Below are 25,877 nucleotides of genomic sequence, written 5' to 3'. Positions count from 1 at the left end.
TCCATTCTTTCTGCAGATGAGATTCCACTGGACAAAGGCTCCATCTGTTCAAAGTGAGGATTTGGACTATCTGACCAAACAAGCTCTCTGATTAAATGGACCCATTGCTCTCTTTTCTGCTCGATGCTTGTGTCTATGGCAAGGTTAACCTTGGTAGAAGACAGCTTGAGCAGACATTCCCAAGAGGCAAAAGCCATAGGCATGCATTGCATGGTTGACCATGCTTTTTATTTTAGACACAGTCATGGGCCAGCTGAAATATAGAACCTTCACTCTCCAGCCTCCTGTCCCCTCTGCTAAGTTATGGGGTTGTTCACCAGCCTTCCAGTTAGTGAAGCTGTAAATAGAGTGGGCTGCCAGTCGCTCCCAACAGCTATTACAATATATTTGACTACAATTGTTTGACTACACGCATGGCTCATTCTTTAAAACGTTCAAGAGACCAAATAACCAAATTTATTGTCTAAAGACAAAGCAGTAGAATACGAAAATGAGAAATACATGCCATTCTTCCAGGGAGCAAATTCTCACAGCAGATTCACCTTACACAGAAGGTGTGCTTCCCCAATGCCTCCTTAAACTAGCCATCTTTTATAGCATGGCTGTTCACACGTTACAAAGCACTATTCACATCACTTAAAGTTTAACTAGCCAGCATTGTCTTTGGTGCCTCACTGTACTTTTCCATCTGTCATTTGACTATTACATTCCAAATGTTAAGGGGCAGGAAGATACTCCCTACTACAATGCATTCATACATCTTACATTATTTTCTTGTACCTTTGTTTCATAACACTCGTCCAGCTAACTTTTGACAGTTTTTAAATTTCCTTAAGACAAGTACTGAACTATATTTGTCCCAGGGCATCATGGGATATATGACTTAGCATAAGTGAGCAAGAATAAGCATAGTACAATTTAACAATCTATACCCTGCACATAATACTATTAATGTGGTGTATGGGTGAGTGTGTAAAAAATAACCTATATGCATTGACTAACAAATAATGGCAGATTACAAGAGCACAAGAATACTGGCCTCTATGCCAGAGTGGGGTTGGAGGAAGAGCCCTATACCAGGTTTAAGGCTGCCCTGAAACAGCCTTATGAGGTCCAAAGGTCAAGCCAGAGAAAGCTAGTTCACTTGGAGAATGGAAATGTTGGGAGGTGCTCCTCTGCACCAGCCTTAACCTCTGAAACTTTGGATCACAGTAATGGTGAATAATGGCACACTCATGGCAAACTGAATGAGAAGAAAAAACAAAGGTATTTTTGATTTGTCAGAAAACAGAATGGAAGAAGAAGCTGAAGGAGCTTCAGAAGGAGCACCAGGTGGAAAAGGAAGAGGTAAATACCAGACGGACGCTAAAAGTGATGACTGAGAGTTCTCCCATGGGTAGCACATCAGTCATGAGCTCCTGAGGCACACAGTAAGATCCTGCTTGCACCACCTGGACTCACATCTCACAGACACATTTGCAGAAGGTTTTTTCTGCCTCAGTTTGAAACATCTGCACTATTAGACCACATCAGCTGCACAGAGCTCCCTCAGCAGAATTCGGCCCATCCACTAGAAACAAGGAAGGTTGCCCGGCAATGTAGTGCAAAGGTTGAATAGTAACTATTTTTCTTTGCCATGGGATGTTGTGAAGGCCAAAAGTGTAAGTAGACTCAACAAAGAATTAGATTAGTTCATAGAGTGGACAGTCAATGGCTGTTAGCCAAAATGGCTAGTATGCTCCATATGTCCCTAAAATCTCCAACCCCCAGAAACTGGGATTGGATGATGGGATGGATCACTCAAAATTGCCCTCTTCAGTTCACTCCCTCTGAATCATCAGGCACTGGCCAGTTGGAAGATACAGTACTGGTCTAGACGGACCGTTGGTCAGACCCAGTATGGCTGTTCTTATGGTCTTTTTCAATAGTAGCTTTCTTACAAAATAGCTCAAGGGGTTTTACAGTGAGGAGTTGCAGTAGGGTTGCCAACAGCCCGTTATTACAAGGGACTTCCCTTATTTTTTCATCTCTGTGCAACATGATTGGGAATTACTGAGTATTGCAAAAAGCTGCAAGAAATAGCCCTGGTGCATGTAGGTGATTATTTAATAAATAAAATAATAGTCATAATATCAGGAGGAGGATGGTGGGCAGGGATACTAAGAAAACCATCCCTTATTTTTTAAATACAGTTGTTGGCACCCGTACAATAGAGAAGAAACACTTTACAGAGCTGGTCATGGATTGATTAGGGTAAACAAAAATGTAGCTTGAAATATAAGGGCCCAATGTGACTCTAATTAAAGTCAAATAATCTTTGGCTTAAAGGGATAACCACCGGGCTGGGAGCCAGATGACCACAAGTTCAAGTCCTACTTCGGGGGGGATAGCTCAATGGTTTGAGCATTGGCCTGCTAAACCCAGGCTTGTGAGTTCAATCCTTGAGGGGGCCATTTAGGGATATGGGGCAAAAATCTGTTGGGTGATTTAATTGGGGATTGGTCCTGCTTTAAGCAGGGTGTTGGACTAGATGATCTCCTGAGGTCCTTTCTAACCCTGATATTCTATGATTCAATGGGAAGATTCCCACAGTGCCATCAGTTGTCACAGTGGCTTTATGACACAGCCATGTGTGCTTCCACAAGTGGAAAGTGACCATCCGCTGCCATTTCACAGGGGACACTGAGCACCATCAGACAGCAGCAGCTGTGGGTCACTTGTTACTAGAGCTGGTTGGAAAATAGAATTTCCGTTTTGTGGGAAATTCTGACACTTTTGAAATTTCTTGTGAAATGAAAATTTGTGACCATTGAAATGTTTCATTTCAATAATATTGAAACATGATAAAATATTAACTAATACAGATTCAACTTTAATATAATTGAAACAAAAATCAAAATGATACATATTAATTTCAATGATATATTTAATACTATTGATACATATATGTTAATTTTAAAGTAATATAGACAAATTTAATCAAAATTATAAAGTCAAATCTATAGTGTAGTTAATATTTTATATCATTATGTTTCAATAATATAGTGAAATATTTTGCCTTATGGAAACATCATCAAATGAAACAAAAAAGTCAAATGATTAGTTATGAAATTTTCCCATCAAAAACTTAGTCAAAATGATACTTTCCCATTAAATGTTTTGATTTCCATGAAGCTGCATTTTCCATTTCTTCTCTCTCTACTTAGTCTTGATTTGAATCTATGATCAAGCAGGAAAAGAGAGCAGCAGAAGTTTATAAATATGCCACTGGATATCAATGCAAAATAAAATCTCAAGGCAAAGTGAAAATCCAGGAGCTGCCCCACTTAACCTTGGCCAGGAGAGCAATCTGAGCTAACGGGCAAAATGGTATTTTCACCATATTTTATACTCGTCACATCCAGGTCTCATAATTACCTTCCTTGTCTCTCTCAGTTGAAGAGTGAAAATGAGAGACTCCGGGCCTCCCTGTCTCAGGAACAACGGATAGCTGCTGACTGCTTCCAACAGCAAATGGGCTCGCTCAATGCTCGGCTCAAAGAGCAGACCAAGGTTATCAGGTTGCAGGAGAAAACAGTAAGCTTGCCATGTTCTTGTGGGCCTGTGAACACAACATGGCTCTCTGTCCCACTCCAGAGGCTAATCCACACTTAGTTTACGAGTCTGCCACAGCCTTTGAGCTACAGAAGATGGCATCTTCAGCTCAGGCAGTAACACAGGCAGTAACAGTTATTTGCTTTAGAGTGCATCTGAAGTATGATTTTTAAGCCACTCACTTCTCCTCAGTAAGAACCATTTACCAGAGGTATTTCAGCTTCCTACACAAACTGCTGAAGTACTAGAGCTATCCAAAAATGAGTGGAGGATTCTCATATACAGTGGGGAAAATGTTGGGGTTTTTTACTCAGTCTCAAAAATTACTGGTTTTGAGGGGGAGGAGGGGAAGGGCAAACAGTTATAAGGAGGCGAGAAGGGTCCTTCAAGGCCCCCAACTGTAACTGGTGCTGGTACTTGAGCTAAAATATAATGATGATACAATTAAAGATGTAAGCCCTGATTCAGCAAAGCACTTAAGTATGTTCTTAACTTTAAGCACATGCTTAAATGTTTTACTAACTCAGGATGGATTTAAGCAGGAGCCTGTGCTAAAATGCTTTGTCAAATCAGGGTCTCAGGCCTGGGCTACACTTCATGTTAGGTCAGCCTAGCTATGCCGCTCAGGGGTGTGAAAAATTCACATCCCTGAGCTCTGTGGCTAAGCTAACCTAACCCCTGGTATAGATGTGCCTCAATTGATGGAAGAATTGTTTTGCTGACCTAGCTACCACTGCTTGGGGAGATGGATTTATTGCGTGGACAGAAAAACCCCTTCCGTAGATGTAGGAAGCATCTGCCCTATGATGCTACATTGGCATTGTAATGCCTGTGATGTAGAAATGGCCTAAGTCCCACAAAATCACAAACACCCCCCATTATCACATACATATGGGAACGAGCAGGCACAAGCCATGTGCAGAATAATAACGGGACAACATTTAGTATTGCAGCTTGGAGATTATTTTATTCTTTTCTCGACCTTTGACTGAGACAGCGTTACATATAATTATATATAATAAATAAAGCTTTTCTTTTTGTCTGCTGGCAAAGCATCCATCTAGGAACCATCTGGTGTATAATTCCACCAAAAATGTCTATGCTTTGGCCTTACATCGAATTATTTTGTGCGCCCTTTGAGGTTGTGCCCAAATGTGAAAACTTCAGTTAGAGATAAAAAAGTTACTAGACTTTGCAGACAAAAGAAACCAGTCTTTGAATTGTGGATAATGATAGATAATTTCTTTGCAGATCAAGATACTGTCTGCAAGCAAAGCTGAAGGTAATGTTCTGTCTTTTGGGTTAATGAGAGTGAGAACTGATAAGATTTCCATAGCTGTGACTGCACCACCCAGCTGCATGTACAACTTCATCTCTCTCTTGACAGCCTTTACAGCATACTTGCTGGTTCAGGCAAGCAAGCAAGGAAAATATCTGATTAGCATCTAAAGTTTTCTGACCCTCATGTCTAAGGGCTGGTCTACACCATCGCTCAAGTTGATGTAACTTACATAGCTCAGAGGTGTAAAAAAGACACTTGAGCAATGCAAGTTACAGTGACCTAAGTGCTGTCCACACTGGTGCTATGTCAGTGGGAGATGCTCTCCCACTGACATACCTTCTGCCTCTCACAGAAGTGGAGTAATTATGTTGACAGGAGAGCGCCCTCCTGTCAGCATACAGCATCTTTACCAGATGTGCTACAGCAATGCAGCTATGCCAATGTAGCGCGGAGGTGTAGACTTGCCCCTAGGGATTCAGATATAAATCAAGATCTGGCAATAAAAGTAAGAGCCCCTCCCAAATGATTCTTTGTTCCAGTAAATCAGTTGCACAAGAATAAGGAATTGTTCCATCTCAGATTTTCTCATTGAGATCGAGGTTTCCCACAATGCCAGTGCCAGGGCAAAGCAAGGACTTCCCTTCAGATGCTGTGGCTACTAAGCTGCAGAGAGCCCTGAAGTGTCAGAAACCAATCTTGGCAGCAAAGAGATTTTAAATATTCCTGCCATCACTGTAACAGTCCCCTCCCCACTAGGCATTCTCTTGTGGCCTGGCTTGGTATTGCAGCTCTCACACTGGGCCAGCACCCCCTACCGACCATCACTCCAGTGCTGTGGTGGCTTGTTGGATAACTTGGCAGTTGAGTTGGGTCAGGATTTTAAGGCCTCCCCTTCCAGAGTCACAACTGGCCCAACTAAAAGGTCCAAAATGTCCATAACAGAAACAAAAAAAATCCTTCCACCTTCTCTGGGGCTTCTTCTTGACTCAATCTGCTGCTCCCTTGCTGGGCTCAGCTTCCCTTGTAAAGGGTTTACGCCGGTGAGGGAACCCAGCCCCATGCTCAACTCTGGGTTCTATCAACTCTGGGTTGGATCCTCTACCTGTATTGCAGTTTTTCAGGACCACTTCATGTCTTGAAGGTCTCCCAGTCTGTTCTGCATTTAGCCAGGGTTTCTCCCTGCCTGGAGAGCAGTCTTTTCTGCTTGCTTATGACCCTGCAGGAGCCATCTCAGTCCTGTCCCTCCAGCTCTTCCCCCAACCAGACCCTGCCAGCACTTAACCATGGCTCCTTTTATTCAGTAATCACCTAATTCCTCTCAGATGGGACCCATCCTGTAATCAGGGCTGGCTTAGGCCCAGGCTCTGCACCCACCTGTTATGAATACAAAGTTACACTCAAACGAATGGGGCAGACTTTCTCGCCTCCTCACATCCTACAAGGTCCTAAGAGTCTGTTGAGTTGCTAGCTTTGAAGACCACTGTTTTCATAGCGTTCATCAGAGGATTGAGTCTTCCTTTTCTGGGGAGAAGGTCCCTTCCAGTGGGATATGTAACCAATCGTGCATAGGTCTCTGAGTCATCAAGGATTTCTCTTCTCTGCAGTGACCCAGGAAACATCCAGGGTACCAGATCTAGAGGAGTCTTCTGAAGAAGGTATCTATCATATAAATGAAAGTCCTTCTCTCCTGGTGTCATGCAGGTGTTGGACTTTAGACGTTGATGAGGGTGTGCAAAAAGGAGGAATTTCGGGACAAAACAGGCTTTGGGTGAGGTACTCTGTCCCCGATGTTTTCTCCCTAAGTTTGAGCAGAGCACGGTCACTTGATTACAACAGCATCACAGCAAGCAGCCTTCTGCATGCTTCTTGTGATTAGACGTTTTCAGCAAGGATGCCCTTCTTGCACTCAGGCCCACACTGTCTCCCTGTTAGAAAGAACCTGACTGTACCTCAGCTCTCAACAGCGTACAACCTAACAGCACCCTGAGGGTAACGCCACCCTGATGTCAGCACTCTACCCCTCCCTCAGAAGAGTAGTGCTGTCTGCAGGAGCAATCCCTAAGCTCTGCGGAGAGTTTAAGTGGAAAGGAAAGCCAAGAATCACTTACCGACCCAACCTGATGGAGCCATGTACTGTGAGCTGGTCAAAAATGGGAAGAAGTTTTTTACAAAAATAAAAGAAAATAATCACCCCACATTTTCATTTAATTTATTCCCACAAAAATAATTTTTGCTGAAAAATTGAAAAAAACTACCAAACAAAAAATCAGCTGAAAACCAAACTATTTCAATTTGGAAATACTGCTGTGGTGCCTCGTGGGAGTTGTAGTTTGGATGCTTCATGCTCCCGTTCTTCTCTATAGCCCATGATTCTGAGTTGGACTACATCTCCCAGGACGCACCATGGAATCTTCTCTTGGAGAGGGAGGTGGAACATCAGGGAATCCCAAGAGGAGACCATGGTGCATCATGGGATATGTTGTCTGATGAGTTTTCAGCAAAGCATTTCAGTTTTGCAGGATTCGGTTTTTGACAAAAAAATTAAATAATTTCAGAGAAAGTAGACACTTCATGAAAAATTTTGTTTAGATGAAAATCCAATTTTCCATCAAAATCCATTTAAAATGGATTGTGCATGGAAAATTTGCAACCAGCCTGAGAAACGTAGTGTGAATGTGTGGCAACACAATAACTGCACAACTGAGCACCTGATTCTCCCAGTGAAACCTGGGATGGGCCCCACCTTACTCATTAAAGTGGTATAATCTGCTTTCCAACAGCAGAGTCAGGGATGTGGTCTGGGGTGGGTCAGCTTATAGAATCATAGAATATCAGGGTTGGAAGGGACCTCAGGAGGTCATCTAGTCCAACCCCCTGCTCAAAGCTCCCCAACTAAATCATCCCAGCCAGGGCTTTGTCAAGCCTGACCTTAAAAACCTCAAAGGAAGGAGATTCCACCACCGCCCTAGGTAACGCATTCCAGTGTTTCACCACCCTCCTAGTGAAAAAGTTTTTCCTAATATAAAACCTAAACCCCTCCCACTGCAACTTGAGACCATTACTCCTTGTTCTGTCATCTGTTACCACTGAGAACAGTCTGAATCCATCCTCTTCGGAACCCCCCTTTCAGGTAGTTGAAAGCAGCTATCAAATCCCCCCTCATTCTTCTCTTCCCCAGACTAAACAATCCCAGTTCCCGCAGCCTCTCCTCATAAGTCATGTGTTCCAGTCCCCTAATCATTTTTGTTGCCCTCCGCTGGACGTTTTCCAATTTTTTCACATCCTTCTTGTAGTGTGAGGCCCAAAACTGGACACAGTACTCCAGATGAGGCCTCACCAATGTTGAATAGAGGGGAACGATCACATCCCTTGATCTGCTGGCAATGCCCCTACTTATACATCCCAAAATGCCATTGGCCTTCTTGGCAACAAGGGCACACTGTTGACTCATATCCAGCTTCTCGTCCACTGTAACCCCTAGGTCCTTTTCTGGAGAACTGCTGCCTAGCCATTCGGTCCCTAGTCTGTAGCAGTGCATGGGATTCTTCCGTCCTAAGTGCAGGACTCTGCACTTTGTCCTTGTTGAACCTCATCAGATTTCTTGTGGCCCAATCCTCTAATTTGTCTAGGGCCCTCTGTATCCTATCCCTACCCTCCAGCGTATCTATCTCTCCTCCCAATTTAGTGTCATCTGCAAACTTGATGATGGTGCAATCCACGCCATCCTCCAGATCGTTAATGAAGATAATGAACAAAACTGGCCCCAGGACTGACCCTTGGGGCACTCCACTTGATACTGGCTGCCAACTAGACATGGAGCCATTGATCACTACCCGTTGAGCCTGACAATCTAGTCAGCTTTCTATCCACCTTATAGTCCATTCATCCAGCCCATACTTCTTTAACTTGCTGTCAAGAATACTGTGGGAGTCCATGTCAAAAGCTTTGCTAAAGTCAAGGAATAACATGTCCACTGCTTTCCCCTCATCCACAAAGCCAGTTATCTCGTCATAAAAGGCAATTCGTTTAGTCAGGCATGACTTGCCCTTGGTGAATCCGTGTTGACTGTTCCTGATCACTTTCCTCTTCTCTAAGTGCTTCAGAATTGATTCCTTGAGTACCTGCTCCATGATTTTTCCAGGGACTGAGGTGAGGCTGACTGGCCTGTTGTTCCCCGGATCCTCCTCCTTCCCTTTTTTAAAGATGGGTACTACATTAGCCTTTTTCCAGTCGTCCAGGACCTCCCCCAATCGCCATGAGTTTTCAAAGATAATGGCCAATGGCTCTGCAATCACATCCGCCAACTCCTTTAGCACTCTCGGATGCAGTGCATCTGGCCCCATGGACTTGTGCTCGTCCAGCTTTTCTAAATAGTCCCAAACCATTTCTTTCTCCACAGAGGGCTGGTCACCTCCTCCCCATACTGTGTTGCCCAGAGCAGCAGTCTGGGAGCTGACCTTGTTCGTGAAGACAGAGGCAAAAAAAGCACTGAGTACATTAGCTTTTTCTGCATCCTCTGTCACTAGGTTGCCTCCCTCATTCAGTAAGGGGCCCACACTTTCCTTATTGAGAAAGTTATGGCAGAGACAGATTAAGGCAGAGGCACAAGAGACACATGCCTATGGCCCAGCTCCCAGGATCCTCTCGTGATGTTAGAATCTCAGCTTTTGTTTATATATGTCTTGCCCTTGTGGTTGTGAAGAAAAAATTCAAAACGTGCCACAGCTGGGGAACAGGGAGCTACCAATCCATCTTCTGCTAGGGAGGAGGGTCCCCAAGACGGACCAGGCCTCTGGTCCCTGAGTCTCTGGCTCTGACTTCGATATTGAGAGTTCGGTCCATCCAAACCCACCCTTGTGATTTTGGGTTTTGCCGCAGACTTGGAGGATACCCTGGACAGGAAGCAGAGGCTCCTGGAAGCCCTGCGGAGGAATCCCAACTTGCTGAAGCAGTTCCGCCCCATTCTGGAGGAGATGTTGGAGGAGAAGCTGGAGAGTATGGGCGTGAAGAAGGTGAGTATCAGGAGAGGGGAAACCAAAAAAGCGGGGAGAGAGACATCTCTCTATTTGCAGTGCAACCCCTTCCCTCCTTGTCCCTTTCACTCCTTCCGGTGTTTCAAATGTTAATTAGCTAGCCGAGGTATGTTAATATTTGTGAGGGAGCATTGCATGGATATAAAGAGCACCTCAAATTTCATTTAAGTTATTGTGCTATGTAGAGGTCCTAACTGAGATCAGGATCCCATTGTAACAGGTGCTGCCTAGACAGTCCCTGCCCAGTGCTTGTCATCCAGTTTCTGTGTCCTTCCTTCATGCTCCAGGGAGGGAGGGTGCACCCTTCCCAGGGAGAGCCGGCAGAGCTAAAAGCAACTGAGATCTTCATTGAAGTGGGGCATGGCAGAGATGGGAGCACCCCCAGTCCACCTCAGGTCCTCTAGGGCTTGCATGCAGTCAGCATGTGAGTGACCCTGCAGGTGACAGAGCCAGTTCTCTGAGATTGTTCCTACCCCTTCAGAAACGTGTGGGATTGCACTGGGAGGACTAACCGCACCATTGCAGCTGCTAGAGCAGAGGTGGGCAAACTACGGCCCGCAGGCCACATCTGGCCCACAGAACCGTCCTGCCCGGCCCTTGAGCTCCCAGCCAGGGAGGCTAGCCCCCGGCCCCTCCCCTGATGTTCCCCCTCCCCCGCAGGCTCAGCTTGCTGCGCCGCCTGCGCTCTGGCCCGCCGCTCCTGCCGGGCAGTACAGCAGCGTGGCTGGCTCCGGCCGGGCAGTGGGGCTGCGAATTCCTGCTGCTCTGAGTGGCATGGTAAGGGGGCAGGGAGAAGGGGGCATGTCAGGAGGTGTGGATAGGGTTTGGGGCAGTCACGAGACAGGGAGCGGGGGGAGGTGGACAGGGGGGTGGGGCCCGGGGGGCGCTGTTAGGAGCGAGGGGTCCCAGGAGGGGGCGGTCAGGGAATAAGGAGCAGGGAGGGGTTGGATGGGTCAGAGGTTCTGAGGGGTGCAGTCAGGAGGCGGGAAGTGGGAGGGGGCGGATAGGGGGCGGGGGCCAGGCTGTTTGGGGAGGCACAGCCTTCCCTACCTGGCCCTCCATACAGTTTTGCAACCCCGATGTGGCCCTCGGGCCAAAAAGTTTGCCCACCCCGTGCTAGAGCAACGCTCGCTGTGTACGCTGGTGCTTCATAGGTGTAGAGCAGGGGTTCTCAAATGGGAGGTCAGGACCCCTCAGGGGGTTGCAAGGTTATTACATGGGGGGTCGCGAGCTGTCAGCCTCTACCCCAAGCCCCGCTTTGCCTCCAGTATTTATAATGGTGTTAAGTGTTTTTAATTTATAAGGGGGGGGTCACACTCAGAGGCTTGCTATATGAAAGGGATCACCAGTACAAAAGTTTGAATCACTGGTATAGAGCAACATGATAGTGGATGGCATAGTGGGTATGACTACACTGCAGATGAAGGTGGCATGGGTAACATTGGTAGTGGGGACTAGCCCAGCAGGGACTCTGGGTATGTATTTACATTGTTAGCCTACGCCAGGATCAATGTCACCATGTCCTCATTGCTATTGCTACCCGTGCTGGCTAGATTAAAGCTAGCACAGGTATATCTACACCTGCTACAATCACCCCTTCATTTGCAGTGCAGATGTACCCCATGGTTAGCCTTACTCAGAGCAGGTACAGTCCAGATGTGTGCCCCTGTGTGCTACCAGTTGCACTTTTGTGCGTGTGTGGTGTGTTACTGGAGAGGTGGGGGTTGAATGTCACCAGTCTCTAGTGTAGACAGGGCTAAGTGAGGAAAATCATTGAAAATCTCCCGTGTGTCTGGGGACTGGCTTACATGATGCTGACAGGAGTGGAGGGTTGAGAGTGCTCACTTGTCCACACCACTGGTAGGTACCCTGCTGCAGCACACATCAATGGAGCGTACACTCCTATGGGCTGAGACTCTTATTACATGTATGTCAACCAGCAGCACAAAGGATGGATGGAGTCTTATACTGGGTCACCTGATGGGGTAGGAGTCTCTCCATCTTATGCTGATGACCATTCTGGGTGTAAGGCCGGATCCAAAGCCAGGTGAATCTGATGGAAAGTTAGATGAGGTCCATAGTTTGCAGAAGGCTGGGTTCTCTTTCAGAGGTGATGGAAACCTTAGGGGAGAAGGCTTGTTTCACCATCTGAGGCAGTGTCAGAATTATGTCGGGCTGGTTTTAATGTTACCCACAATTCTCTCTGCTTTAGGCTGCGAAGGGGATTCCAGCTCAGACCTATAAAAATCTGAGCTCCCTCGTAATGACGCAGCAGCAGCAGAAGGCCAAGAAATTTCCAAATCTCCTCAGCTTGAGGGACAAGCTAGTTCAAGAGGTCACTTGGAAAGTCAAGCAGCGCCAGAAGGATGATGGCATTTTGCCACCGCAACTTTCAGTAGTCTCAGGTAAAGGGCTGCGATGCTGTCTTTGGAAACCTGTGCTGCAGACAAGAGTTCAATCCCAACATAGTGTTATTGTCATGAGACATTTCCGTGACCCATTGTGCATCCCCAAGGAAAACTGGGCAAGATAGATATTGTATTCAGTGTCAAATAACCATTTGCACTTGCGGTGTGCACTGCTTGCCTTGAGTGACCTTGAAAAAAAAGGTTATATATAAAAATAAAACGCACACTTCTCAGCTCTGGGGAATGGATGGGGAAGAGCTCAAAGGGAAAAGAGCTGCAAGAAGAACCTGGTCCGCAAACTCTCTTCCTTCTGCCTGTTGCTAGAACATGCAGAGATCCAGTTTATCAGCATCAAATGGGGGTTATAGCGAGCCACAAAGCACAGTGTCAGCACACATTAGTGGAATGCCACACAGGAAATACCAGAAGGATAGTGCAGGTGGAGAGAGTGGGTGGGGTGAGGGAATGAAGGTGATTCTAACCCACCTTTCTTCTTCCCTATTTTTGGGCCAGCTAGGGACCAAAACATCCTTCAGAATAGTTTAGAGCAGCCTAAAAACAGCTGTCTGTTACACCAGCTGAGTCACTGCATTGGCCAAGGATCAGACAGAGTCACATATGTTGACCTCTCCTCCCAATGTGAAGTGGATGTGTGTGTGTGGGAGGGGAAGGAAGTCACCTAACACTGGCTACATTGGCTGTGTGACATTTTGAGAATGTTAGATGGTAAAGCATGGGAGTTCTCATCAGCCACTCATTTTGTATGTTTTTTTCTTTTTTTAAGCCAATCCAGTTTAACAGCATCAATTTACAAGCATTAATCCTGCTTAATTAATTTTGCTGGGCAAAAACCTGCTTGGGCCAAGCAGCTTGTAGGTGTTAAAGAACAGCCATACTGGGTCACACCAAAGGTCCATCTAGCCTTTGCTCTCAGTGTCCCTTGTACCTTTCCAGCTAAAAGCCAGAAGAGCCCCCTGTCGCCTTGCCGGGTTGCATCTGCCAAGCCTAGAGCACTGCAAGTTGAGTTACAGCCCTATGCGGAGGAGACGCCCAAACCAGCTCCTCGGAGCAAAGCCAGCTATTCCCACAGCCCAGTAGAGGTGCCCAGAGTAATGCCACAAAGCAAAGCCAGCAGCTCACGACATGCTGCCATCCAGCATCCGAGGTGAGGCCCATCCACACCTCCCATCCTCACTACGGACATTGCACTCATGCCTTTCACTAGCATGCTTACTGGGGCAAGCAGCCTCGTACCGAGCGTGGACATCGCTATTCTATTACAATGTGGACTGCAGTAGCCCCAGGGCCCCACAGTGCTAGGTGAAGTGCAAACGCAGATCATTTGTTGTGGCAGGAAGCTTTGCGTGGGGTGCACCTGAAATGTCTAAGCTGCAGGACCCATGGAGGGTATGTTTACCCTAGGGAATTTCCAGCTCGAGTAGATACACCAGCACTAACTCTGATTCACAGAACCATGGGGTGAGAAGGGACTGCAAGGGTCATCTAGGCTAACCCCCTGGTAAGGTGCAGGATTTGTTGTGTCTAAACCATCCAAGACTATCTAGCTTCCTTTTGAAAGCCTCCAGGGAAGGAGCTTTCATGTGTTGTAATATGACAGCCATGATTGAGCTATCATGCTAAAAATAGCAGGGTATGCTTGGCATGATGGGCTAGCCGCCCCAAGTACATGCCTAGGGTCTTGGATGGGATAAGACTCGGGGTGACTAGTTCATCCCGCCGCCCATGCAGCTGCAGTTGTTTTTTTTTAAATCATGTAGCTACTTTTTGCGTGCTAGCTCAACCAGAGGTCATGTGGATATGTCCACATGAGCTGGAAAGGACACCTCCAGCTCCAATACAGATAGACTTTGCAGAATTCCATTTTTATTGTTTTATAATTTCAACAGATAATGCCATTGCCTAAAAATAAACTTTTATTTTTATTTTTGTCAATTTAAATAATTGTCTGGCCTCCCCCATAACTTCTCACAACTGTGAAAATTTAATGAGAGTAGATGTTGAGATTCAATTTGTCCAATTTGACCTTTAACTTTTTCAAATATTATATAACATAAAAATATCCCAATTAATTTTGTTTCCAACTGAAAAGTCTAAACATTTCATTCCAAGAATATCAAACCAAGACATTTTGACATAATCAAAGTGCTTTGTTTGGGGGGTTTTCCCCTCTACAGGAAATGCCAACACTGTTTTGATGAAATGAAATGCCAAATGAATGAAATGCCAAATGTTTTGATGAAAAATGTCCAAGTAGCTCTAGTAATAAAAGAGACTAGAAGGACAAGAACAGAGAGGCCATGCCGCTTAGGCAGAATGAAGAGGGCAACTGGGAGGGGATAAGAGATGACAGAGGAGAGGTATGGAGTAACTGGGTTGTGTAGGGTTTTAAAAGTGAGAACAAGGAGCTCACATTTGCCCCAGGGAGGAAGAGGAAGCCAACTGAGGGTTTTGAAGATGGGCTGGAAGTAGACAAAGAATTGGACAAGATACTTGAGTTTTTGTGGCAGCATTTTGGATTGAAGAGGATGAATTGGCAGTCAGAAATTCCTGCTCCCCCTGCTGGTTGGGAACAAGCTAGGTACTGAAGCTGTGATAGCCTGCTCTTGAAAGTGGTGTGGTGCTAAGACAGGGCTGAGGTGCATGGAGCAGCTGCTGCAAGTACCAGTGGAATGGGGGTGAAGGAAAACAGGCCTAATATTTGCCCCTGTACTCTACCTTGCTGTTCAAAGTTTCAGTGCTGGTTGTACATATGCTCTCGCCCCACCAGGGGACTTGAACACACAACCTTCTAGCCAACCACTGAAAGCACTGCCAATCTATATTTAATGACAACGGTCTTGGTCTCCTCATCACAGATTGTCCCAGATATCCCTGACCCAACTGCTCAGAGCCCTCCACTTCCTCCATGTCTGACCTTTCCTTCTTCCATCATTTTACTTTCAGCACCCCACCCTTCAGTTCCGAGGAGGACTCTGGGGAGGACGGCGCCAGCCTCACCCCAGTGAAATTCAAACATCCCATCACCCTGCAGCAAGCGCAAACCCCTTTGAGGCTGACCCAGAATGACGAAACCACATCAGACTGGTCTGACATCGATTCCTCAGAGGGAAAAGCCAGCCCAGCCATGAGAACCACTCCAACAGGTGAATCATAAATAATAATTTTCATCTATCAGAATATAGTTAATGTGCTAAAATCAGAAATCTCTATCGTAGTTCATGCCCTGATACTGAAGGAAAGGGGAGATTTGCATGCACATCTGTTTCTACATTTGACAGCTTAAGCCAACAAAAGAGGTAATTCTGTGTTAGTGTCTATTAAGCCCGCTCTCAGCCTGGGGGAAACTGATTGTGAAGAGAATGGGGTGGTCATTCTCCAGGAATAGAATCCTAAATGCACTAGTGCCAAGGCCCCAGAAAAGGACATTTCTCACCTTGCTTTTCCTAACACAAGACCCAGAGGTACCAAGATAATGGGTGTCAGGAGTAAGACTTTGTTCTGATGCATCTGCACTCTTGGGAGTCAGTTACAGTGGCATGCTGCTGGTTCAGCTAAGGGGTGTTCACAGATAGATAGCCTGCACCCTGCTCTGGGGTAGTCCTCCCCATGAGAAACAAAACCAGCTTCTGTTTTCCTGCGGAGCCATTACTAAGTCACTTTGGCTCCAATCCACATGAGCAGTCCCACTGAAGTCCATGGGACTATTCACCCGCATAAAGATACACATGTACACATGTACCTTCCTGGATCAGGGCCTTTGTGAGGGGATTAACACTGATGTGCTTTCAAAATGCATTGTTGCTCCCCTCTTAAACCCCAGAGAGTGGGGTGCATGGTTCCTTCTCTATCCCTTTAGAATAGACCTTGCCATTAATCCAGGGGATTTCTAAATATCTTCTTTAGGTGTAAGAAATAATGTTGTTCAAAGGGACCTCTCAGCTTGGCATTTTTAAATAGACTAAAATGCTAGTTTCTGCTAGCTCACCCTGAAAGTGTGAGTGCTGTCTTTTTAAAAAATGCTTTTGGGGAACAAATATCAGGGTTTTTCTGCTGCCCTACTGAGATTTATCATAGAATCATAGAATATCAGGGTTGGAAGGGACCTCAGGAGGTCATCTAGTCCAACCCCCTGCTCAAAGCAGGACCGATCCGCAATTAAATCATCCCAGCCAGGGCTTTGTCAAGCCTGACCTTAAAAACTTCTAAGGAAGGAGATTCCACCACCTCCCTAGGTAACGCATTCCAGTGTTTCACCAACCTCCTAGTGAAAAAGTTTTTCCTAATATCCAACCTAAATCTCCCCCACTGTAACTTGAGACCATTACTCCTTGTTCTGTCATCTGCTACCACTGAGAACAGTCTAGAGCCATCCTCTTTGGAACCCCCTTTCAGGTAGTTGAAAGCAGCTATCAAATCCCCCCTCATTCTTCTCTTCCGTAGACTAAACATCCCCAGTTCCCGCAGCCTCTCCTCTTAAGTCATTTGTTCCAGTCCCCTAATCATTTTTGGTGCCCTCCGCTGGACGTTTTCCAATTTTTTCACATCCTTCTTGTAGTGTGGGGCCCAAAACTGGACACAGTACTCCAGATGAGGCCTCACCAGTGTCGAATAGAGGGGAACGATCACGTCCCTCGATCTGCTGGCAATGCCCCTACTTATACATCCCAAAATGCCATTGGCCTTCTTGGCAACAAGGGCACACTGTTGACTCATATCCAGCTTCTCGTCCACTGTCACCCCTAGGTCCTTTTCTGCAGAACTGCTGCCGAGCCATTCGGTCCCTAGTCTGTAGCGGTGCACTGGATTCTTCCATCCTAAGTGCAGGACTCTGCACTTTGTCCTTGTTGAACCTCATCAGATTTCTTTTGGCCCAATCCTCCAATTTGTCTAGGTCCCTCTGTATCCTATCCCTACCCTCCAGCGTATCTACCTCTCCTCCCAGTTTAGTGTCAGTTTATGGGGTGGGGGGGCGTTTCTAGCAACGTAGAAACTGACTATACAGGGAGACAATGAAACAAACTATATACAAAGGGCTGTCAAATGGACACCAGAAAGAATCACTTATTTCAAGTAGCTCCCTTCGACTATAGAAGCCTTTGGTGCTATAGTAGATACCACAGTTCCCTGGCTGAATCCCCAGTGGGGAATAAATCCAGGACTTTTATCTCCAACGTGCCAGCTTCTCCTGCTTGAGCTAAATGATGTCCATTTCCTGGGAGCAGCAGTAGGCATCTTTCATCTGTGGAGCAGCCACCGCAGAGACAGACATTTGGCAAGCATGTTACATGGGTACCACATGTTTAGTCCCACATGTTGAAGTTGTCCCTTTAAATGACACTCCTGATGCACATTATTGGCAAAGAACTTGTTTACACCAAAGGTTTTTTAGCTAGCCCCTTTGTAAAGGCTAGTGTGAATGCTCCCCAAGCGTTTGTTGAAGGATATAAACCTGGTGAACCATGGGCAGAGGTATAGTTTTGATCTCACCGACCTTCCTTGCAGTAAAAACTTCACAGCCTTGTCTCCACTACGGCTTTCCAGCAGGATAGTTAATGCGTGTTAATTATCCCGCAGTAAAACCAATGGTTTTTGGCAGTGAAAACTATTGCCTTTGTGGTTCTCCCTGTGCCCAGCTCCGTGGTCAACTACAGGCACTTTTATCCTGGAACAGACATTTGGGGCATGTTAAGACTATTTCTTACACACATGCTAACTATGTTGAGTTAACTGGCAATCAGTTAGCTGGAGGGCACTAAACAGGCCCTAAACCATTGGAGCAGCTTACCAAGGTTTGTGGCGGATTATCCATTGCTGACAATTTTTAAATCCAGATGGGCTGTGTTTCTAAAAGCTCTGCTCTAGGAATTACTTTGGGGAAGTTCTCTGGCCTGTGCTACATAGGAGATCAGACTGGATGGTCCTAATGGTTCCTTCTGGCCTTGGCATCTATGGAAATGACCCAGTGGCTCCACCTTCCATGATGTCAGTACTTTGCATCGACATCTCCAATAATTGGGTAATCTCAGTGATTGGCCATGAGCCACAAAGCCTTTCTTGTGCAGGCCAGCAGTTCAGAGCTGAACCATGCTGGGCGTGGACAAAAGTCATTCTTCCCTGGCTGCTAGTCAGCCCTGTCTATGAAATGAGCGGGTGCCTTCTATCCACTGCCTAGCTGGCAGCCATCTGCATCACAAAAATTGTCACCACAACCAGAGTCCACATCAGCTCTTTTCGGAAGGACTGACTAGACATGGAGCTAGAAGCTCCAACACTTAGCAGGAGCCTTAGTAACTCAGGATTGAGGCACACTGCTGTGGTAGCCTGCAGCTGATTGTATTTGTCCTATGGGTGAATTGAGGCTGGAAGTTAGGACTGTTTCTAACCATCGGAGGAGTGAGGTTTTGGAACAGCCTACTAATAGGAGCACTGGGGGCAAACAACCAAATTGTTTGTTTGAAGACGGAGCTTGGTAAGTTTGCAAGTGATATGATCGGGTTGCCTGAGATAGCATGGGACTGGACTCAGTGACCCAGGAGGTCCTTTCCAGTCCTGTGTACTATGGCTCCATGTCTAGTTGGCAGCTGGTATCAAGCGGAGTGCCCCAAGGGTCGGTCCTGGGGCCAGTTTTGTTCAATATCTTCATTAATGATCTGGAGGATGGTGTGGATTGCACCATCAGCAAGTTTGCAGATGACACTAAACTGAGAAGAGAGGTAGATACGCTGGAGGGTAGGGACAGGATACAGAGGGCCCTAGACAAATTAGAGGATTGGGCCAAAAGAAATCTGATGAGGTACAACAAGGACAAAGTGCAGAGTCCTGCACTTAGGACAGAAGAATCCCATGCACTGCTACAGATTAGTGACCGAATGGCTAGGCAGCAGTTCTGCAGAAAAGGACCTAGGGGTTACAGTGGACGAGAAGCTGGATATGAGTCAAGGGTGTGCCCTTGTTGCCAAGAAGGCCAGTAGCATTTGGGGCTGTATAAATAGGGGCATTGCCAGCAGATTGAGGGATAAGATCGTTCGCCTCTATTGGACATTGGTGAGATCTCATCTGGAGTACTGTGTCCAGTTTTGGGCCCCACGCTACAAGAAGGATGTGAAAAAATTGGAAAGCGTCCAGCGGAGAGCAACAAAAATGATTAGGGGACTGGAACACATGACTTATGAGGAGAGGCTGCGGGAACTGGGATTGTTTAGTCTGGGGAAGAGAAGAATGAGGGGGGATTTGATAGCTGCTTTCAACTACCTGAAAGGGGGGTTCCAAAGAGGATGGATCTAGACTGTTCTCAGTGGTAGAAGATGACAGAACAAGGAGTAATGGTCTCATATTGCAGTGGGGGAGGTTTAGGTTGGATATTAGGAAAAACTTTTTCACTAGGAGGGTGGTGAAACACTGGAATGCGTTACCTAGGGCGGTGGTGGAATCTCCTTCCTTAGAGGTTTTTAAGGTCAGGCTTGACAAAGCCCTGGCTGGGATGATTTAGTTGGGGATTGGTCCTGCTTTGAGCAGGAGGTTGGACTAGATGACCTCCTAAGGTCCCTTCCAACCCTGATATTCTATGATTCTATGAACTATAGTTGGCTTCTGAACTCCATCACTGACACCTTTCACCAGCAACATGTTCCCTTTTAAACTGGAAAAGAGGTCTGGAAGGAAATCCTTTCCCATCCACTCTGAGTCCTGATGAGCAATTCAGTTGTGCAGCGATATTGACCATGTGATTGCAGGGCCCTGGATTCCAATTCTAACAAGCTGTGCTCTGTGCAGGGACGCTGGTGTCCGCAATGGCTAAAAATCTGGAGCGCACACTGAGCATGCCAGCAAGGAAGCCTGCTGGTGGGAGAAAACTCCTCCCTGCCGCGCCCTCTGATTCTCCGAAACCAAGTCACTCAGACAAGAAACTCCAGGTACCTTGTGCAACAGGCAGACTTTTGGAGAAAGCTGGGCAAGCCATACAGAGAATGGGAAGTGTCTGGTATTCAGGAATGCAACGATTTAGTATGGAGACCAGCATCGTCTCAAACCATTTCCCAGTCGAGACCACTATACAGCCAGAGACTCAAAAAATAACAAGCCATTGGGGTAGGGGAAGGAGTTTTAGAGCGTTCGCACTGGGGAGGAGGAATGTGTGTTTATGCTCTGGGCATGAGGGATTGTTTAGGAATATACTCAGGGGAAGACTTTCTGCAACTATCTCAACATTGTTCCCCCATGTATATTTTTTTCAGTTTTTGAAATGTCATGGAAATTCTGTAACTTGACACACTTCAAGCAGCTCTGCCCAATTCCTCTCCCAGCTTCATTAAATCAGGACTGGATGTGTCATTCTAAAATATATACTCTAGCTCAACCCACAAGATGTGGGCTTGGTGCAGGAATCCCAGGCTGAACCTCTGGCCTGTGTTATGAAAGAGGTCAGACTACATGATCCCAACAGCCTGGTCAGGCCTATAACTGCGTATTTGAGTTTCCTAGGGAGTCCCTGTAGTTCATGCTCCATAATACACATCTGAGCATGTAAGTAGTTCTGCTGCTGGGCCAGCCCTGCCTTGCACTGGGAAGTGCTGGGGCGCTGCAGCAGAAAACCATTAGCTGAAGGAAGCATTTGATAAACGTATATTTGGATTTGAATGATAAGGGTTTGCCACGTGGAAATGCTCCCCTGGGTGCAGAGGGCAAGCACTATACTAATCCCATGCCAGCCCCCTGCAATCAGCCAGGGCCATTATCAGCAAAGACAGCACCGGCTAATGCTCGCCATGTTTGCTCATTCTGTCTCCTCCCATTCCCCATGCAGTTTGTGGATGAGAACAGCGACTTGGAAACTTCCTCCCTTGAAGAGATCACCCAGCTCCTGGATGCTAAGAGCCAGACGAAGCAGCAGCAGCAACCAGCTGTGAGGCACAGCGGGAACTCGGCAGGGTCGCAGGGCACCAGCGTCTGGAGTTCCAACAGCATGAGGGCTGGAGGCTGGTGACTTGCTTGATAGCTCCCTTCGCCGTACCCTACAAGTGCTTGGATTTCAGGGCCCAGTCCCAAAGCTGGAAGTTCCTGCCATGTGGCCACAAGGCTTTGGAATCCCGCTACTCATAGGATGATCAGGCACTGGGCTCTAATTTAAAAACAACCCACCAGTTTAGAGCGATCAGAATGGGAATCCCTGTCCCATGGCCTCAAATGCTACCTAGCCATGACGCATTTTTGCAATGGCTGCCCAAGTGCCCTCTCCACAGTGCATGAGGGTCAGTATATCCTGGGCTGGTTGGAAAAACATATCATTCAACACCCCTGCGTGTGGAGGGGCACATTCTGCTGCCCAGCCACCAGTGTGAAGAAAGTAGTGGGACTGAGCCTGTGGAGGGAAGACACTGTGTCAGCATTCAGGGGATACACAGGGCTCTGTGGGGGCAGGGCAAGGGCATGGTTGCCATCCTTTGGACACTCTGTAGTTGGGTCAAGCATAGTATGAAGGCCACGGGAGCATCAAGGCTGCAGGTACATCCCCCAAGCTTCTCATCCCCTCCTTGGCCGAGCGGAGGAAGGAACCCCTCACTCCTCCCACCCAGAGAGATCCCCAGCAGACAGCTAACTGTGCATAGATTCACAGGATCAGGCCCTAAAGAAGTCCGATTGTGCCCCAGAGCTCCATGCACAGTGCAGACTCTCCTCATGCAGATCAACCCCTTCCATGCGGCTAGGGGGTCAGCTGCCTTGGTGGCATCATCCCCCCATTCCTCCAGGCCCGTGGCGGGTGATCCTTGGTCTGCCTTGGGGGAGGGGATAGGGCAGGGCCCTTGGAGGGATGGGGATGTATTTTGGACCCTCACAGCCCTGCACAGCCATGAAAAGATAACACAGGCCACAGCTAGGTTATTTTAATGCCTCCCCACTGTCTGCACTGGGGAGCCCCCTTTAGGAGGGATCCTAGTGACAACTGCTGGCTGTGAGGCCCCATCAGCTCAGTTCCATAGGATGCACTTTGCCAGGGAGCAGGCAGGGGAGGAGGGATTGGGGCAGCCTGCCAGGGGCACAGGGTCTCAGATGGATGGCTGGTCCTCCCACATTGGGGGATGGTTGGGCTGGCCCCACTGCCTGTTCTTCAGGGGGCAAACCTCCTCTCCCCACTGGAACGCTGTCCACAAGGAGAGCCTCAGTAGGTTTCCATCCCTCTTCCCCACCTCACACTGGGGGTGTTCCCCTAGGAGCGGGAATCCGGCCCTGATTTTATAGCCGGGGAGCAAAAGATAAGATACAAGAAACAGGACTCTGTTAACCCCCTCAGCGCTGCATGGACAGGCCCCTCAGCATGGGCCTGGCTGCAGCTACTCCCTCTGACAGCGTATGCCAGCTCAGATGAGCCGTGTCCTACAGCTGGCAAAGCAATGCAGAGAGAAGGTGACAGAGAAAACATTAACAAGGATTGGGAATGCTTGGCAAGTTCTCTCTGAGAACACACATGTACAGAAACGTCCACTCGATGGCGCCATAGCCCCAGAAATGGGCAGGGCTGCTATACTTAGTACTGACTAAGGGAGCTGCTGGAAAGTCAGGAGCAGGTTGTAGGAACAGATCTGATCAAGCAGGTGCACTTGTCTAAAGCACATTAGAGAAAGCAGCAGAGCTCTGTCACATAAATACGCAGAGTCTGGCTCTCCGTGAGCTTGCACCTTATGCCGTTGCTTACGCCAAGGAGCGTAAAATATTACCTGGTCAGAACGGTAGCCACTTACATCCTCCCCTTGCATGTGCATAAATTGTTACACAAGGTGCAGTGCAGAAGATCAGCCCCACAGTGTCATGCACTGAAGAGCATACGAAACCACATCCTGGGCTCTGTGTACTGAGAATCCACAAGGTTCAGCAATGAACTCTACAGTGCCTCACAATCTCCTCAGCTGCACCAGAGGGACACAGCCCATAGCTGTTACGACCGATAACACTGTGAATTTCAGGTATATCTGCAAGGTGGCTTGTGGCTGGGCCTTGTTCAGGTGCAAAAGGAGGAGGATGCAAACGCTTTCCTAGTGTCCCACTGGCAAGGGACCTCTGCAGTCTATGGCCACTCCAGAGGGCAGGAGCTGCCCCCTGCGAGTGCTTCCTGAATCTCAAGCCATGCCAAAAGGACAGGGAGTGAGTGGAGCCACACAATGCTGCCCCAGAGCTATAGGGCAGAGCCGTACCTCTGCCTACTGATAGCTCTGCCTTAATGACAGATCTGGCTCCCTGTGTGACTAGAATGGCTGGATACGGTGTATTACTTACATAATCAATATAACAGCCTTCCCAAATGCTACCTCCCACTCACTTGAGGATGCTTTTCATGGTACTTTTACAAGGCTGTGATAAATTTCCACAGACTCCAAAGGGTTAACAAGGTTTCACTGCATTTGCTCGAGCTCCCTTTGCTTTACAACATATCTGCTGTTGATTTGCACTGTCCTTCCTAATCAGGGTATTTTTCTTATTTGTTGCAGAGTTCCTCTGTGTTCCTCCTAGCAAGAGAGTTATTCTGCTCCCATGCCTTGATGCAGCAAAGCACTTTAGCATGGGAATGGTCCCACTGTCTTCAGGGCATCAGTGCTTGACATTATGCATGTGCTTAAGGCCTAGATCCTGAAAGTTATTTCAGGGGAGCTAGGCACCTTTGAGGAGCTGGGCCTAAGTGCTTTGCTAGATGAGTGTTTCAGAGGCAACTGCCTTCAGCCAAGTGAATCAAAAGAAATCCAATCTGTGTTCAAGGGACACTCATTTTGAAATCAGGTGACTTTTTAAAACAGTTAAAAATTATTCCAGGTATTAACCCTGACCCTGAGTCCGCCTGCCCTTTTTTGTTGTACAATCAAATTTTCATTTTTTTAAATATGATTTGTCTCCCCCCGGTGCAAGGGAAACTGACTAGACAAGGAGAAACACAAAGTGACTTGACAAAAAGTGCTGTCAAAGGTAAAAATTTAATGGAAAAATAGGAACAAAATTAGTTTTCAGATTGGCATCACTGAAGAGACTGAAGCATTGCTTGAAAGAAGAGTATGTGAAGAAGTGTCAGACTTCGGGGTGGTGGGGATTAAATGAATGGTGTCCCTTTGTTATGCCCATCAAAAACATCTATGCATGAGTTTGGAACTGGTTTTAGAAAGCAAAAGGACTCTCAAGAGCATAAGAACAGCCATACTGGGTCAGACCAATGGTCCATCTAGCCCAGTATCTTGTCTTCTGACAGTGACCAGTGGCAGATGCTTCAGCGGGAATAGGGCAATTATCAAGTGATCCCTTCCTTTTCATCCAGTCCCCATATCTGGCATTTGGAGGGCTAGGGACACCCAGAGGAGGGGTTGTGTCCCTGAAAATCTTGGCTAGTTGCCATTGCTGGACCTATCCTCTTCTTGTTATATCACCCTCCATATGATGGGAAACAACCAGGGACTTCCTGCTCTAGAATGGAGTTTGCCTGTGCGCAGCTGAACAGAAATGCATATCATAGCTTTACTCCCCCCTTCTTATTTTTAAATTATTGGAGGACCCTATCCAAAGAATGAATATAGTCCATGAAAATAAGTTACTGCACAAAATGAGTTTTGCTACTAAAATTTAGCCTTAAAAATGAAGTAAGTGCCAGGAAATCTATACATTTTTGTACATCTACTTATATGCTGTGTCTGAGACAATTTTGACAATTCAGATTTCTAATTTTTGTAAATTTGAAAAAAGGAAAAATCAGTGACATTTTTACAACCTCCATGTCCCTGCCCCCTTTTTTTTCAACCAAGTATAGAGCTGGTTGGAATTTTTACATTTTTGTAATTTCATTTTTTTTTTAAAGAAAAAGGTCAAATTAAAAGCAAAATTCATTACATTTTCCCACTTTTTTCAACCAATTTTAATTTCTAGTGCCTAGTGTCATTAGGGAAAAAATATTTTAAACTAACATTTTACATATCTGGTCTCATTGTCTGTGGAATATAAAAGAGTCTGAGTTTAGGAGAATGGAAATAGAAATTCAATCCAAAATGATATTTCTGAGCTTTCATAAAATATCAAGAACACCTGGTAACTAGCAATCTCAAAACAAATATAAACAAACCCTATCTGAAAACACAGAAGTGTGTTCCACACACCTCATCACTAATTAATGTTCCCATTTTAAGAAAGAATTATGATTTATTTGTATTAATTATTTATTATGGCTACAGTGTCATAGCGAGGCCTGATACTCTACAATTACTTTAACAGACGTTATCCTTCTTTTTGGCTGGTGATCAGCCTATTTGTGAATACTTCCTTCAATATAACGTGTTTGTTTCAGCAGCGGGGTTTTCTTTTAAATTGTTCCTTCTGGAGCTTTTGTCTGGGGAAAGCAAATGAAAGAGTCCCACCAAACATGCTCTAGAATAGTAAATGAGTTTACATTGTCACAGGTCCAAGGTGTTAGCTGGAATGCACCTGAAGCTAGAGTAAACACACATGGGCTAAGGAAGTCAAATCCAGTTTTTAACTCATGGGCTGCAGGCCGCCACTCCCTAGCTGTAGCTCCCT

General features: G+C 46.5%; 1 protein-coding gene across 1 annotated transcript in view; it reads left to right on the top strand.

Moving 5' to 3' along the window:
- The window catches only part of DZIP1L (DAZ interacting zinc finger protein 1 like), a 41,377-nt gene extending 16,398 nt beyond the window's left edge, over positions 1–24,979 (top strand). The window contains exons 7-16 of the mRNA XM_084639203.1: positions 1,285–1,347; positions 3,436–3,576; positions 4,846–4,876; positions 6,481–6,531; positions 9,755–9,888; positions 12,122–12,314; positions 13,272–13,482; positions 15,282–15,481; positions 20,112–20,251; positions 21,142–24,979. Coding sequence (XP_084495329.1) covers positions 1,285–1,347; positions 3,436–3,576; positions 4,846–4,876; positions 6,481–6,531; positions 9,755–9,888; positions 12,122–12,314; positions 13,272–13,482; positions 15,282–15,481; positions 20,112–20,251; positions 21,142–21,321 — 1,344 coding nt within the window. The 3' untranslated portion in view covers positions 21,322–24,979. The remainder of the gene's footprint in view (positions 1–1,284; positions 1,348–3,435; positions 3,577–4,845; positions 4,877–6,480; positions 6,532–9,754; positions 9,889–12,121; positions 12,315–13,271; positions 13,483–15,281; positions 15,482–20,111; positions 20,252–21,141) is intronic.
- Positions 24,980–25,877: the final 898 nt, after the last annotated feature.

This window comes from Lepidochelys olivacea, assembly GCF_965140295.1.
Source record: "Lepidochelys olivacea isolate rLepOli2 genome assembly, chromosome: 9".
NCBI classification, from domain to species: Eukaryota; Metazoa; Chordata; order Testudines; family Cheloniidae; genus Lepidochelys; species Lepidochelys olivacea.
Note: the sequence above shows the minus strand (reverse complement) of the source record. Positions and strands in the feature narration are given on the sequence as shown.